The 17336-nt window shown below is 41.0% G+C and overlaps 1 protein-coding gene across 1 annotated transcript in view; it reads left to right on the top strand.

The window, feature by feature from the left end:
- Window positions 1–17336, top strand: part of DNAH3 (dynein axonemal heavy chain 3) — a 129760-nt gene that overhangs the window by 2065 nt on the left and 110359 nt on the right. The window contains exons 3-7 of the mRNA XM_072982559.2: window positions 2170–2271; window positions 7325–7550; window positions 10520–10592; window positions 14259–14445; window positions 15087–15276. Coding sequence (XP_072838660.2) covers window positions 2170–2271; window positions 7325–7550; window positions 10520–10592; window positions 14259–14445; window positions 15087–15276 — 778 coding nt within the window. The remainder of the gene's footprint in view (window positions 1–2169; window positions 2272–7324; window positions 7551–10519; window positions 10593–14258; window positions 14446–15086; window positions 15277–17336) is intronic.

A 17336-nucleotide genomic window follows, 5' to 3' on the forward strand; every position in this document is an offset into this window, starting at 1 on the left:
AATGTGTGAAGGAGCATTCAGTAATACAAATTCTGATCTGCAATCTGAAAAATGCAGCTTTGGTTCCCTTGTTGGGAAAAATGCAGCATATAAATAAAACTAATAGTAGTAGTAGTAGTAGTCGTAGTAGTTGTAGTCGTAGTAGTAGTAGTCGTCGTCATCGTCGTAATAATAATAATAATAATAATAATAATAATAATAATAATAATAATAATAATAATAATAATAATAATAATAATAATAATAATAATAATATGAAAAGAATAAGAACTTGGAAAAATCAACTCTTTTTGATGACAGGTACTAGAACAACAGCCTCAGGCTTGTTAACTACAAACCTACTACAGTAATTTAGAATATAAGTTGGGTGCAACTCATTGGCACATAGCAGACAAAACCTGTGCCAAAGTTTTGCAGTCCTATTTCAGCGTTTCACCATGCCAGCCCCATGCACTGCAGTGCCCTGAAAAACAACGAGAGATCAAACTGGGAATCCTCTTTAACACCCTGCCAATACAGGACCAGGAGCAGGTTGTGGTAAGGATAGTGAAGGAACTGATTTGCATTATGAAACTCAATTGACTGTGAACAAATAGAAACAATGAAAGGTTTTTATACCTTGGCTCAGTCATCAATCCAAAAGGAGACTGCAGCCAAGAAATCAGAAGAAGGACCATGCCCTCTAAGAAGGAGAGAGCAAGCAGTAAATTAGAAGAGATTAAATAGTGTACAGGATGTCTCACTGGAGGCCAAGTGACACATCCTTTACACTATTTAGGGTAAGATCATTCACACTCTATTGTATTCTTGATCACTATATATGGGTGTTAAAGCTGATAGGAAAATAATTATTCATTTGAAATATGGTGCTGGCAAAGAGCTTTACAGATACCCTGGCCTTCCAGAAAGATGAACAAGTGGGTCCTGGATTAAAGCAAGTTTCAATTATCTCTGGAGGCAAAAATGATGAAACTGCGACTGTTCTGTTTTGAGCACATCATGAGATAGCAAGATTCTTTGGAAAAGGCAATGATGCCGGGAAAGGCCGAAGGCAGCAGAAAGAGAGGAAGACCAAATAGGAGATGGAGTGACTCCCTAAATAAACCACAGCCTTGAGTTTACATGAGCTGAGCAGGTCTGCTGATGACAAATAATTTTGGAGATCAGTCATTCATAGGGTTACACAGGTTGAAGTTGATGTGATGGCATATGACAACAACAGTTAACATTTGAAATCCATCAGTTATACTATTTCGGGGGAGCTATTCTAAGCATATAATGTGTCTTATTAAATGCTGCAAAAGGATTGCAAAATTTGGAGATTCCAAAATTCGGGGTTCATAGTTAAGACGCCTGCCCTGATAGTAGAGGCCATATAAATTAGTCCTGACTGGCAGTCAATTTTAGCCTTCACCGCCATGAATTTGCCTGATCCCTTTTTTTTAAAAAAAACCCCATTAATTTTGACAGTTATCCTTCTGTGAAGCACTTCTTCCATGAATGAGAACTTGCCTGGAGTGTGTATGAGGAAGCATAAGATAATTACAAACTTTTCTCTAAACAGCAAGAACTACTGTTCACCTTGAAAATTATTTGTTCATATGTATAATGATGCCCACTGTTCACTTAAAATCGACAAATAATTCTGGATTTTACAGGGTTTGCATTATTGTGTGCAATTATGTCCACAATTATACTTAAAATTTACAAATTTATAAAATATACAAACATTTTCAAACAGATGTTTGGATATTTATGTATCATTCACAATTACTTTGATACAACACTATGATGAGACTTGAAAAAATTGGTGTATGACTGTGATGGCACATGACAACAAGTTATTGGAGCCCCGTGGCACAGTGGTTAAACCGCTGTACTGCAGCTAAAACTGTGCTCACGACCTGGAGTTCAAATCCCAGGTAGCTCAAGGTTGACTCAGCCTTCTATCCTTCCGAGGTCGGTAAAATGAGTACCCAGCTCGCTGGGGGGGCAATGTGTAGCCTGCATAATTAAATTGTAAACCGCCCAGAGAGTGCTTGAAGCACTATGGGGCGGTATATAAGCAGCACGCTTTGCTTTGCTTTGCTTTTACATAGATTACTTTGTGTATCTGCCTGCCGTTATAAGCTTTTGTATGTATTGCTCCTTGTTTTTAATTATCTCTAGGCACAGAATGATTCTATATATAATATGAGCTATGCCAAACAAATACCAGAATTACCATCCTTGCCTACTTCGGCTGCAGAATTCCCCTCTGAACTGTATCAGGTACGTGTAAGCTTCTTATTGTCCTGCTGAATGACCCTCTCAGACCTCAGTAGGAGCCTCTGCTTTCTGCTGTTCCTATGCCCATTTGCTTGCCTTTTCCTTCCTTGATAAGTGCATACCACTGCTCATAACAAGATAGCAAAGAAGATAGTGACTAGTGCTTGTCAAATTTGCAGATGGTACAAATTGGGCAGGATAGCTAATACCCTAGAAGATGGGGGGGAATCAAAATGACCTTGATAGAATGGAGCACCGGGCCAAAAACAACATAATTAAATTCAAGAGGGATAAATGCAAAGTACTGCACCTTGGGAAAAAAAACACCAATTGCACAGTTACAAGATGGGGGATACCTGGCTCAGCAATACTATGAGCAAGAAGGATCTTGGAATTGTCGTAGATCACAAGCAGAATATGAGCCAACAGTGCGATGTGGTTACAAAAAAGGCAAATGTTAATTTAGACTGCATTAATAAAAGCATAGTTTCCAAATCCCGCAAGGTGCTAGTTCCCCTCTATTCAGCACTGGTTAGGACTTGAGTCTTATGTCCAATTCTGGACACCACACTTCAAGAAGGATGCTAACAAATTGGAACAAGTTCAGAGAAGGGCGGTAAGGATGATCAGGCGGCTGGAAACCTAGCCTTATGAGGAAAGGCTGAAAGAATTGGGCATGTTTAGCCTTGAGAAAAGAAGACTTGAGGGGTGATATGATAGCACTTTTCAAATATTTGAAACACTGTCATACAGAGGAGGGGCAAGATCTATTCTCGATCATCCCAGAGTGCAGGACATTCAAGAATGGGCTGAAGTTAAAGGAAGCCAGATTTCAGTTGAATATCAGGAAAAACTTCCAGTTAGAGCAGTGCGAGAGTGGAACCAATTACCTCGGGAGCTGGTGAGTGCTCCAACGCTGGAGGCATCCAAGAAAAACTTAGATAATCATCTGGAAGATATGCTTTGATTGTATTCTTATACTGAGCAGGGGGTTGAACTTGATGGCCTTGTAGGGCCCTTCCAACTTCATTTTTCTATGATTCTGTGATTGTCACTGCTGACACACATGCAGAGGACTAGTTGGGGTGGGCAAAATATAGCTCTGCAGATGTTCCCAGCATATCTCATAATGGTGACTGCTGGAAGTTGTATGTAATACAACAACATCTGGACTCTGCAAGGCTCCAGATAGCCTACCTCTAGGGTATGTGAATGGGCAACAACTGCAAGGAGCAATTTTGCTGTCCTGCAAACAGGCAAGACCTTTCTCTTAGTGATTGGCAGTCTGAGAGCGGTTTTTCAAATTGGTTTGTGGTGCTTTGTTGCTTTAAAATGTGTTTTTAGTATTGATTTTGTTTACCATTTTCATATCCTTGTTTAATTCTTTTTTAATATTTGTATTTTTACTGTTCTTAACCTTTAAATAGTCTCCTTTTAATGTTGTAAGCCATCTTTCTCAAGGAGAAAGGCAGGGTAAAAATATTTTAAATAAATAAATAAGGAGCAGAAAGAATGTCAAGGATTTCTGTGGCTCCACACTGGGCTTCCTACAAGATGTGGGCATTAACAACTGCCCAACCACGTCAGCCCTTTTGTACAAGTACTTAACACAAAATATCTTCCAGTGGCATAAGGTTGATCTTCCTGCAGCAACAGAACAGAGCCAGTGTTCTGTTCTCTTTCCTGACTGTAAAGCAAGCAGCGTCCTACAAAAGCAGCTGCAGACTCTGCTCTTTTGTAAAAAGAGGACCACTTGCCACAAAACTAGGGGCCATATAGTCACTCAAGTGCTTAAGGCTAGTGCAGACTTCATGTTCTAAAGATTATTTCTTTCCCTGTGCCCACCTGGCAATACCTTCCTTTCCCATCACCACCAGTGTATGACGCGATCCTGAGAATTCTTTACTGAGAAAAGCACAACCAAATGAAAACCAGTATCTTGTTGGGAGAACAAATTGTTTGGAAAATTAGAGCAAGACCTTCCAACCCAAGCCTGAGCAAGAGTGCTTATGAGAACATGACATGTTGATACTTATTCCTGTGAAAGTTTCAAAACATTTTCTGCCAATGTTTCAAGAGACATGATCCCTGCCCTCCAATGATTATAATTGAAAAAACAATTAGCAAATTCAAGGTGCCTAATCCTGTTTTCCTTGTTTCTCCACATCCTTGATATATCATGAGATTCGTGCTGGCTGGAGGACTTAAGCAAAGGAGATGGCAAATGAATGGCCATAGTAACAGCCTGTTATTATGCCCTTTCTTAACCTTAACAGCCTTTTACCGTGCTCATTCTTTCTCCTTGCTGCTCGTCACCAGCACTGCCCACACTTCTGCTGCAAAAGGCAGAGAGAAAAATATTTAAATACCTGTCTTGCTAACTGTTATAAATCCATTTCCACTGCACGGTTTCACTTGTAGCTATTCTCTCTGGTCCCATTTAATTCCATGCCAGGAAAAACTTTACCTTTTGATAGCTGTAGATCCACCTTCTTTTAAAGGGATGCAATCAGAGCCGGTAGTGTTTTGGCCAGTTGGCAGAGACAGTTTGATTTCCTAAGTGAATTTAGAAGCTTGGCTAGTGTGTGTACATGTGTAGAATTCTGCCCTTTCAAATCTTCAAAATTAACAAAGGAGTACAGTGGTGCCTTGCTTAACGATGATAATCCATTCCAGGAAAATTGCCGTTAAGCGAAAACATTGTAAACCGAAAATAAAAACCCCATTGAAATGCATTGAAACCCGTTCAATGCATTCCAATGGGGTAAAAACTCACAGTCCAGCAAAGATCCTCCATACGGCAGCCATTTTCACTGCCTATATAGTGAGGAATCCACCCCTAAACACAGCGGGGAGCCATTTTAATCACCTGGTGGCCATTTTGAAACTGCCAATCAGCTGTTCGAAAAACGTCGTTTTGCGAAGAATCAGTTCCTGAAGCAGGGAACCGATCATCGCAAAGCGAAATTCCCCCATTCAGACCATTGTTTTGTGATCGCAATTGCGATTGCAAAAAGATCATCGTTAAGCGGTTTCATCGTAATGCGGGGCAATCATAAAGCAAGGCACCACTGTAATACATACAATTGCTAAAAGATTCTGACTAATCTTGTTCATTTTATAGTAGCAATGCTTATCACAGACATCCAGCAGCCCCCACTAGCAGTCTTGAAGTATTTAAATGAATAAGTTGAACTTATTTCTTCTTAGTTTCTCAGTGATACATTTGCTGTTAAATATGATACAGGCAACTTGCTGCCTAAGTTCTCCCCAAATAAGTCTTAAATGTCTAAATAACAAAATGATGAATCAGAGTCTTATCAGAGTCTGAATAGAACCTAGGCAATGCATTTTTGAAAGTAACTTTTAAATGTGGAATTATATTCTTATCTTATCAAATATGAACCAACTGTATGATGTGGCTACAAAAAAGGCAAACACTATTTTAGGCTGCATTGACAGATGTATAGTCTCCAAATCCCATGAGGTAATAGTTCCCCTCTATTCAGCACTGCTTAGGCCTCATCTTGACTATTGTGTCCAATTCTGGACATGATACTTCAAGAAGGATGCTGACAAATTGGAAGTTCAGAGGAGGGCAACAAGGATAATAAGGGGTCTGGAAATTAAGCCCTATGAGGAAAGATTAAAAATTAGACATGTTTAGCCTTGAAAAAAGACAACTGAGCACTTTTCAAATACTTGAAAGGCTGTCATAGAGAAGGAGGAGCAGGATCTCTTCTCGATCATCACAGAGTACAGGACACGCAACAATGGGCTGAAGTTATAGGAAGCCAGATTTTGGTTGAATATGAGGAAAAACTTCCTGTTAGAGCTGTATGGCAATGGGACCAATTCTCTCAAGAGGTGGTGAGCGCTCCAACACTGGAGGCATTCAAGAGAAATTTAAACAACCACCTGGCAGATACCCTTTGATTTATATTCTTGCATTGAACAGGGGGTTAGACTTGATGGCCTTATAGGGCCCTTCCAATTTCATTATTCTATGATTCTATAAGATAATGGTCCTGTGAGATAAGGTAGAAAACAACCTCCAGCTGGCACTGTCGTTGTTGTTTACTTCACTTTTTTCAAAATGGTGAGCTTGCTTAACTCTCATCATTTATTATTCAGATGTAGGTCACATGAGAGGAATTCTGACAGTGCAGTATTTTTAAATTTAGGAATAAGCTATACAGTATTTAGTAGCACTACTCCTTAGTAGGTATATCAAGGATTTCAGCCTGATTAAAAATATGTTTACATTTTGGAGGTCTCAGTGTGCTGTTGAATGTGTGGGATTAACTGTAGACCTCACGACAAATTGGACTGGAATTTTACGCCTAAATATGCAAGAAGTTGAAAGTACTATGTTAAAAAGATTATAAATGGTTTAACAGACATATAGTAACACTGTCTAACTGGCTTTCTCTAAGAACAGACGTTGCTTCTTATGAATAAACTTAAAACTAATTATTTAGTATGAAACATAGTTGAGGTCTAGACTTTCAAAGGCAGGGAAGTTGCAGCGTTCCAGAAGTCTTTGGACTGAATTCTCATCAAGCGCTGCCCAGTATGAGGAATGGTTAGGTATGATATATGTTGTAGTCCAAACTCATATATTTTATGCATCACAGCTGGTTTTGCGAGAGCAAGACACCCGTGCAAGGAAAACAAATGGTTAGTTACTTCCTTTCTTCTTGATATATTTTTCCTTCCAAAGATTAGAAATGTCTACAGCATTTTTTGCCTCATGTGTCAAAAAGATTTGGCTAATTTTTTGGTACGATGCACTGTGATTCACTCAGATAAGTGAAGGGTGCAAATTTCTGCTCTTCATGAAATAGCAAGGTGTTTTTAAATGTCCATGCATCACATTGCTTTTCCAGGCAGTAACTCAATGAGACATTTTGGAAAGGTCATCTGTGTTTGCTACCATTCTCTGCAATCATCTATTCTTACGATCTCAGTTACTCTGTTGAAAGAAGCCATATAGATTATCAGTGACCAAATTAAATCAACATTTAATGGCTTTGACGTTCTTCAACCATTTCAGATGATTCAGAAGAGCAGCTATTACCCTCCTCTGATGCAGAGGGCATCATGGACCTTGGCAGCTCCCTTTAAAGAGCAACGTCATTTCCGAAGCCCAAGTGACTCCATTGCCAATAACTACACTCTCACAGCACGTGACCTGAAGATGAAAGATTTGCAGAAGATAGTTTCGCCCATAAAGACAAAAAAGACAGCTGGTGCTGCAAAACAGAAAGCGGAATCTCCACGTATCCTATATGTTAAAAATGAGCCAGGAGTCAACAGTGACAAATTTGCCCCTACTGGGAGGATGTTAGGAGGGGCTCAAAGGTGTTAGATGCTGTGTGGGTGATGTGGGGTGGTAGTACAGTAAGCAAGATAATAGGTGCCCAGTCTTAACAGCAGGGTGACCTCTTACACAGCACTAAAAAGGAGGAGCTTGTCACCAAAGAGGGATGAATTAGACACTTTTTTGGCATGAAATTGCAGCATTCGGAAGTACAATATTGAGTTAAAATTAGCATGGTGGTAAATTCATGCTAAGACTGCTCTACAGGTGTTAACTGCATATGAACAGTTTCGGGGACTCTGATCTCCCATCTTAGATTTATTTTTAAACCAGACATAGACTGCATAGTCTTTAAAATGGAGGGCAGCTTCACAAGAAAGACTGGCAGCCCTTCAAATGGAAGATTATCCTCTGTAAAAGAGAACATGTGGTGCCTCTACATAGCAGCTGCTTTATTCCCAAGTTTGCTTTTCAGCTATTTCCTTTTCCATGCCAGTAGTCAAGGGAAGCCCTTCCTCCATGTTGGTTTTAGGGGCTGGCACATTCACATACATTCAACAATCTAACCACATTTGTAAGAACGTAAGGCTTGTCTAGTCCAGCATTCTCTTTGCACAAAGGTCAACTAGATACCTAGGGACGTGGTGGTGCTGTGGGCTAAACCGCAGAAGCCTGTGCTGCAGGGTCAGAAGACCAGTAGTCGTAAGATCGAATCCACGCGACGGAGTGAGCACCCGTCGCTTGTCCCAGCTCCCACCAACCTAGCTGTTTGAAAGCATGCAAATGCAAGTAGATAAATAGGGACCACCTCGGTGGGAAGGTAACAGCGTTCCGTGTCTAAGTCACACTGGCCACGTGACCACGGAAGATTGTCTTTGGACAAAACGCTGGCTCTATGGCTTGGAAACGGGGATGAGCACCGCCCCCTAGAGTCGAACACGACTGGACAAAAATTGTCAAGGGGAACCTTTACCTTTACTAACTAGATACCTAACTAAGGGAAGCCCACCACTGGGACATGTGTTCCAGCAGAACACTGCCTTGATCTTGGCAAATAGCCATTTTTCTTCTTGCCTTCTCATTGCTGGTATCAAGAGATGGATTTGGCAAGCCAAGGCAAGGGACAGGATATGTGTGTCACAAGGGTGTTTTGGGGCCCTCATATGCTCTTTTTGCTATGAAAAGCTGGCCCCTGACCTACTTTGTGGCAAACAAGTAAGCGTGTTTCTAATAAATATCTACATACCAAGTTTCCGTCCTTTCCCCTCTTCTGTGTTCCTTTGGCCTGTACTATTTTCTGCTGCTTAACCAAGAGTCCAGAGTAATCTGGGCACTCCTGAGATCTTGCCATTGGTTTGAAATTTGCAGTAATATCGATAAGAAAGGACTCTAGGTTTCTCATGTGTGAGACTTTTCTCCTGTGCTCACAAATAAGTCTATTCTATTGTTTGGGCTAATATATGGTTAAAAACAATATTCACAGAAATGCACATGCGTTTTAAATGTATTTTGTTTGAGCATAAAATCTTATCTTTTTAAAAAGAATTAAAAATGTATTCGGCTATAAAAGAAGAATGATCAGCACACAACAGTAAAATAACTAATAAAATAAGTTTGGCCCCAACTAGAGAGAACAAAGAGGAGGAGGGAGATCATGAATCAGGGTGCAGAAAAGAAAAGTGAGCAACAAAGTCAAGGAAAAGGAAAAAGGAGGAGCAAGATGAACTTAATCTTAACTGTAGACACAATTCCAGGGAGAAGCATGAGAATGAAGGGGATAATACTTTATTGTTAATATAAGTAATACAAAGATGCTAAATAATGCTGTTCCCAGTGTGGTACCGTGGATGGAGTGACAAACGAGGTCTCTGGAGAACAGGGCTCAGTGATGGAAACTGACTCTGTGTGTGTGTGTGTGTGTGTGTGTGTGTGTGTGTGTGTGTGTGTGTGTGTGTAAGTGGTGAAACCACTCCTTAAATATCTCACCTTGAAAGCCATATTGGGGTCATTATAATTGATTCTGACTTGATGGCACAGAACACATATACAAGTACAGTGGTGCCTCGCTTGACGATGTTAATTCGTTCCAGTGAAATTGCTGTAGAGCGAAAATATCAAACGAAATGAAAAACACATTGAAACGCATTGAAAACCGTTCAGTGCTTCCATGGGCTGAGTACCTGCTCGTCCAGCAAAGATCCTCTATACAGCGGCCATTTTCGGTGCCTGTAAAGCGAGGAGTCCGTCCTAGAAAACAGCGGGGGGGGGGGGGGCATTTTCTTCAGCCAGTGGCCATTTTGAAACAGCTGATCATCATAAAGCGAAAATCGGTTCCCGAAGCAGGGAACCAATCATCGTTAAACGAAAAAAAAAACCATTTAAAACATCATTTTAAAAAAGCGATCGCAAAAACCTAATCATATAGCGATTTCCTCATTAAGTGAGGCAGTCGTTAAGCGAGGCACAACTGTACTGTAAAACAAATTGCAAGCCCCCCCCCCCGTTAGAGAACAGCTACAATCCACATTACAAAGAACTTTTATGTGCCTATTGGCAAGACTAGAGAGTCTCAATTGGAAAAAATGGAAAAAAGTTCTGCATAAATGGCTGGATCCAGATGGTGGATCCTTGTTGTCATGGAGAAGTTGACATACAGAATCTGAAGCTGAAGAAACTATACACTTCTTAAAATATTTTCTCTGAAAATATGCGTTTTCAAATAAATGTGAGTCGTATCAGAACATATGGGAAGTACAAACATTGATGAGGAAACTAAGTTCTGGTTCACGTGTCCATCTGGGAATTGCAAAATAGCTCCGTTCATACCAGAGTATACATAGATTAGATTCCTGAATGCTTCATTAAATTTACATTAGCCTTTCTCTTTCCTCTGCATCACCAGTGTTTTTCCTTAGGCAAGTCTCATAGCATCCAAAGAATATCTTCCTTCTGAGAAGAAGGCAAAACTTTCACCAAGAACTAGTGGGTACAAATCTGACAGGTACTGTGAACAAGACATCTTCTGTAAATTTATTTCACAATTTAAAAAACGAACTTTTTCAAGTTCTGAAGGCCCTCCCGGCAGAGTTCTTGCCCCAGAGGCTTTCTGGCAAAGAGATTCTGTTCAACCTCTTCTGCTTCTAGTCCTGGCATCCGGCAGAGAGATTGTATTTATTAATATTAATATTTTTATTCTGCCCTTACTGATGCATGCACATTGTTTGGGGCAGTTTCTGACATTTAAAATCTCAAAATCATTACGAAACAGCAGTTGTGAGCAAAACACAATGGCATGCAATCAAGACAGGCAAGAAAGCACCCTCTGTTCTGCTACAATGCAAGGCTTCTCAAATTTCTTAAAGAGACTTTACTAATTGGTGGGAGATGGCTATAGAAGGAGCCACTTTGAATGGCATCATATAAGGGGTCCCAGAGTGTGGGTGTGATCCAGGGAATGATTTGTCTATAAGATTTTGAGCAACAGGCAGGGTGATAAGAGAAGCTAGCACTTTTGGATAACATGGAACTAAACCATGTTAGGGCTTTAAAAGCAGTTCCTGATGCTTCTTCCCAAAAACAAATTGGGAACCAATGCAGCTACTGCAGGGTTAATGTAATATGAGGTGGAAAGCATCTGACTCACCAGTAATTGTTGAAGAACATTCCCATAAGCCCTGGGCAGCATAACTAATGGTGAAAGATGATGAGAGTTGCAGCCCAATAATACTTTGTACACAGAATGGGAAGGAATTCTGCCTTGTTCTTCATTTAAGTCAGCATTTTACCCTTATGTTGATGCAACATTTCCTGAATGGCCCCACCTCTACTCTCTAATAAAATGTGTGATCCCATTGACAGTCACCCAGCAGCATTCTTTGAAATCGCCTGCTAGATCAAATTAATAAGTCTAGTTAATGATATGGAGCATTATCCATGGTCAGGATGTAAGATTGACAGTTTGTTGAGCAGTGAGAGCTAGATCAGAAAAGTCTTACAACCTTGGAAACTTGTGTTGATATGTGTGGCTTACATATGAAGCAGTCTTGTACTGGGTCACGTCAGTTGTCCCTCTACTCCAGTGTTTCCCAAATGGTGTGCCCTTGCACCATAGGGTGTCAGGAAATCTGCCCAGGGGTGCCGTGGATTTCTCTCATCCTTCCCCCTACCTTTCACCCCCCCCCCCAAAAGCATCGTACAGCACTTACTTGCAATTCCTCTGGTGTCTATGCATGGTGGAGCGAGGGAACCCTGGCATTCCTGATTGCAAGGGAGCCTTCCCTGCAGAAAATGAAGCTTCTCCATTTTTGGAGAAGTCAGGCCACAAGGCTTTTCCCCTTAAGCTATCTGTACATTGCAGTGATGGCTAACCTTTTTGAGTCCAAGTGCCCAAACTGCGGGGAAAAACAACAGCGGGCGGCGGCGGCGGAAGCTGTGGCGGAAGGGGGAATCCCTGGCACGGAGGTGCCACCAGGCCCCACTCCGGATCCGCTTCCACTTGTGCCCAACCCCCTCCAGTGCCAGCTGCTCCAGATCCTAGACTGCCACCTGTTGGGGCGCTAGCACCGCAGCTGCCTCCTCCTCCTCCTCAGGTCTGGCTGCCAGGGGTAGCGATCCAGCGACTTATGGCTTGTGTGCCCACAGAGAGGGCTCTGCGTGCCAGCTGTGGCATGTGTGCCATAGGTTCTCCATCGCTGGTATATAGCATAGTCTCTGGTTCCATCTAGTAGCCAGTCCTGGTAATGCACCTTAGGAAGGTGTGTTCATATCTTTTTTCTTTTCTTTTCTTATTTTTTTCCCAAGTAGTAGTGGATAAGTGAAACTGTGGAACTGATCCCGTATATATGGCAGTCCTACTGTACTGGGGAGCCATGGCCAGCAACCAGTAAGGAAAAAGAACCACTAGTTAAAAAGGTTTGGGAACCACTGCTGTCCTCCATTGATATGTTGTGTTTCCCAACCACCCTTCAGGTAGTTTGGAAGACAACTCCATTTACCTTCAGGCATCACGGCTAATAGGGAGAAGAACCACCCTTGAGTATAAAATCAGGGTTGGCTTAAGGCATTTTGCTGACTGAAGCAAAATTAACCTTTTTTGTTGTTTCTTTATTTTATATACCACCCCATTTGTGCAATGCAGTATTCTGGGCAGTTAACACACAATACAATCAAACAAACAATGACAAAAGCAGCAAAAAAAGTCATAAAGACATTGTGTACAAAATCTGTTTGGACTGGTGGATGAATATTCCTTCAACCGTAATGATTTCCCTAGCATACTTGAAATCAGCACACTAGCTTGGGGGTACAGAACAAGGGTGCATGGTACAAAGTTATTTACTCTAACATCTTATTGCTGTGTCCCACTATCTGCCACATGAGATTTCTACCTCACTCATCTAGTGCTGGCCCTAGATGAAATATGGAGAACAATAATTTGGTAATGTGCAATGCCATCATAAATGTGCAATGCCATCATAAATACATAGGGCTATTCCTATGTAAGTCCTGTTGAGTTCAGTGGATACCAAGGACATTTTATAGGATTACTGTGTTAGCCCCCTTAAAGCTAACTTAATGCTCCAAACAAAACATCCCAAATCACAAACAAATTACTTTGGGAAGATGGACAACATTTGCTTGGTATTTTAACAATAATCAATAAGGCAATCAAGATCATAATGATGAAGGCAGAGAGAATGGGATACAAGGACATGTCCTGATAAATGAGCCTTATGTGGGTGGAAGTGTAGCATACAAGATTATGTTTTGTGTGTGGTTTTTTTCTGATCAGTTCAGTTAATCTGTTCACATCACCAGAAGAAGGGAGATCGGCTAGCTGGGTATAGAGTATATTAGCTCAATATAGGGTCACAGAGTGGATACACATGTAACATCAAGGAAGATTTGCAGTGTCACGTCATCATGAAGAGCGGGACGAGGTGAAGTATTCGACTTTACTATGCAGAGCCACACTATGCTGTGGCTTATAAAAATTAGAGTGGAGCAGTTCAGATAAAAAAACAATAGCTCTCCACCATCAGGGATGTAACAGTGCTTTTACTTGGGTGAAATTAGACCTTTGCAACAATCAGCATTTTGTAAGGAAATAATTGCTCATTGGATTTTACAGGTCTTCATGATCCTCCTTGATCTACCTGTGAAACACACATTTTGGTAGACTTAATAATAGTTTAACAGGATAGTGCTGGAACAGTAGCGTGTATATTAATCTGCTGTGGCCTGACGTACCCAATGGTTTCTTCCACTGTATCTGCAGAAACAAAGTGGCTTGTGTGGCATAGGGCAGGGTGTTTGCTATATAGGACTCTCCTCCAAACTTTTTTTTTTTGCCGTTTTCCAACATCTGCTGCCTGAGGGAACTTAAGGGTCAGACAAAGTGATCTGCAAATCAGGATTTCTCTTGCACCAGTACTTGAACATAAATGCAGCCATGTTCAAACTTCTTCAAAGCCAATGAGGAACACCCAAGTGCAAATCTAATTCAGTAAACATATGGATATTTTCCCAGTGTACACTGTAGATTCATAAATATATTTTTTCTTTAAATAACTGAATTAAGAGGCAGTGAAAACATAACAGGAATTGTTGTTAAATATCCCTGTATTTCTGGTTGCTAGCTCACTAAGCTGGAGAATTTGCATTCCAGAGATACAACAACAGTTCAAGACCATAGACTGGATTTGTTGCAGAAAGATAAGGAAGTCCTGGAAGCCAGCCTTCTCCCTTATTCTGACAGCCAACCTCTAACTCCAGAAGAACAGTTGGTCATAATGCTTCACCATGAGGAGGAGATCAAGAAGCAAGAAAATATCCCCACAGATACTGATTTACAGGTAGGGGATCCATTTCTAAAACTGAAAGAAAGGCTTAGCAACTCAGAAGCAGCCTTTCTAAATGTCACGGTGGACCTCTGGCCCTCCAGATGTTTTGAGCGATAAGCCCCACCAGATCCACTGGATATGTCTAATGGTAAGAGGTTTTGCAAACTGAAATCTAAAATGTCTCAATGACCCAAGATTCCCCAGCCCTTCGTTTTAATCAGGTGTTCGTGAGGGAGGCTTAAATGGTGAAGTGCCTGTAAAAATATAATAAAGCACATTTAAGACCTTGGACAATTGACTCTTGTGGGTTTGTTTGTTTGTTATATTACTTGTCTTTTCCCTTTGCCCTACTGAAAATCTATTATATTCAGTCTTTGAATGTTAGACTTTCAGGGCAGTGTGTTGAAAGACAGACCCATTCACATCCATATTTAGCATTTAGAATTAAGTCTGAATTTTGTACAAGAAATAGAACCAGCCCTTGCAGCTTATTTCAGATGGCTCTGTAAGAGCATAGGAGTTGGAAAAGCAATTAGGAACACATTTTATTTAAAATATTTTCATGCTATCTGTCGGAAATATGTTTATGCATATATTTCACTAATAACGGTAATTACATCTACTAAATTGGAGTGTGTGTGCATGTGTTGTAGCGTTACTGTTACTACATCTATAAAGGCATCCGGAAAGACATGCTGGCACCCCAGGATGAACAAGTGATGGAGAATATTGTAAAACATATCCCAAATCATCTTCTTAGCAACCCAAATCTGGAGGCGTTACTGAGCAGTTTAACAGAAGAGGTTCGAGATGACTATCAGATTTGGCTCATGAAAAACATTGGTAAGAGAAGAGTATAAATTGACAGATACGGTGATTCTTGCAATTTGGTGTCTTATGGTGAAAGTCATCAGTTTACTTTAACATCATGTGGTCAAAGTCTTCAGTTTACTATAAACTGGACACCAGAAGAGTGGTGAGCAAAGTGCTGTCAACCAAAAATTGTGGGATTACAATTCCCAGCATTTTTTACTTTTAGCTTATGCTGGCTATGGCTGATGTGAGCTGGAGGCTTTGCCCGTCTTTAATCTTGCTTCTAGGTCTGGCTTATCTTGAGGTAGTATGTGATAGCCCCAGGGGTGCAGATTCTTGAATTCCAGTAAATTGTCCCTGGATTTCCAATGCATAGTAGATTGGATTAACCAAATTAAGATGTTTTTGACCTGAAAGAGATACACCATACAATATATTTTTAATTTTTATAATTCTTTTGAATACAAATATTTACAATAGCTGCAGACTACACGAAAACTGTGTGAAAACATGTGATGCTGCAAGTTTATGAATGCTACAGTACAAGCATGTACCGTAATTTTCCGTGTATAAGACGATACTTTTGTCTAAAATCTTTAGACTAAGAATTAAGGGCTGTCTTATACACGGAAGTAAGCTGAGGAAAGAACAAAAACAAGTGGAGGGGAAAACAGCGATCAAAGTGATCCTGCAGCGACCCTACACTTCCTAAGCCCCACTTAGATTTCTTAATTTTGGATTAGAAAAGTTGGGGGCATCTTATACATTGGGGCATCTAATACACGGAAAAATACGGATCTTCTTAGAACAAAGTGATCCATCCCTTCTCTAATTACTGAGCCTTTCCTGAAGTGTGAATTTAATTGAGTGATTGACTAAAACGCCTGTTAGGCTTCTTGCTTTCATCATTAATCATCCTGGCACATCAAACCATAGCTTCTTGGACCAGGACTGAACAATGTGCTATGGTGCTCCCACCTCATCCTCCTTTTTCCCCCTCCTCTCTTTCCCCCCCCACATCCTAAATGAACCCTTCCCCATATGTCCAAACACAGCTTTCCCATTGTTATTGCTCTGAACAAAAAGGACTCAGGGTTGTTCAAGACCTGTAGCTTTGAAAAGAGGTTTGATCTGTTCCCTAGTCCTCTGAAGCACAGCTTTTCAACTTGGATGCAACACCCAGTCTACTTACTCTGGAGAGGTATCAGTGCCTTCCAACTCCATATAGTAGCCCTTTGTCTCTATCAATGAATTGGGAAGCCATGAAATGTGTTTAGCAGCAAAATCTTCACTCATGTTCTCACTCCTTTCAGTAAATTGCTTCCCCAAATTGGGTCACCTGGTTGTTCTTGGACTGCAACTGCCAGAACCTCCAGCCATCATAGCTGGTGGTGAAGGCTTCTGAGAGCTGCAGTCCAAGAACACCTTGGTTACCCAGGTTTGAGAACCAATCTGACCTCAAATCTGACCTCAATTGGCTAAACCTAGTGAGTTTACTGAATTACCACCCCAGTTCCCAGATGAAGGACTCAGGTTTTCTGTTGTCACTTATACACACACACACCCCTGCCAAACAGAAACATGTCCTTTTCAAAGAAAGGCCAAATGGAGAGGTATGTGCATGGCCTGTGAAAGACATGCCTAGAGAATTCCATCTTGCCCTGATCAAATGGGAAAATAGCTTGCAATTTGGACCAATGGTGGGGCAGTCACGTGTGATCTTTTTTCTAGTGATCACACAATGTCTGGAGAAATACATTCTACCCAGACTCAATCCATGCCTAAGCTGGACTTTTTTGGTCCAGCTGCAGGGCTTCGGGGGGGGGCTGGAATGATTCCCCAACAGACAGAAAGGTCACTGTAAGAGAGATTGCTCCTGTCTAAGCAAGCATTTTTAGTGCAATCAGGTGCATACCTTTGCAGCCATTTGATCACACCCTTAGTTTAGGCTGCAGTACTATACTTGTTTTCAGTGGGTGAGGACCATGGAACTCAGAGGGACTTAATGGTGGGCAGACATGTGTAAGAATTATACTATTAGACATAAACAACATGTAATGACATGCACAAGGTGTATTTTCCCTACACCT

This window comes from Pogona vitticeps, chromosome 13 (assembly GCF_051106095.1).
Source record: "Pogona vitticeps strain Pit_001003342236 chromosome 13, PviZW2.1, whole genome shotgun sequence".
Lineage (NCBI taxonomy): Eukaryota > Metazoa > Chordata > Lepidosauria > Squamata > Agamidae > Pogona > Pogona vitticeps.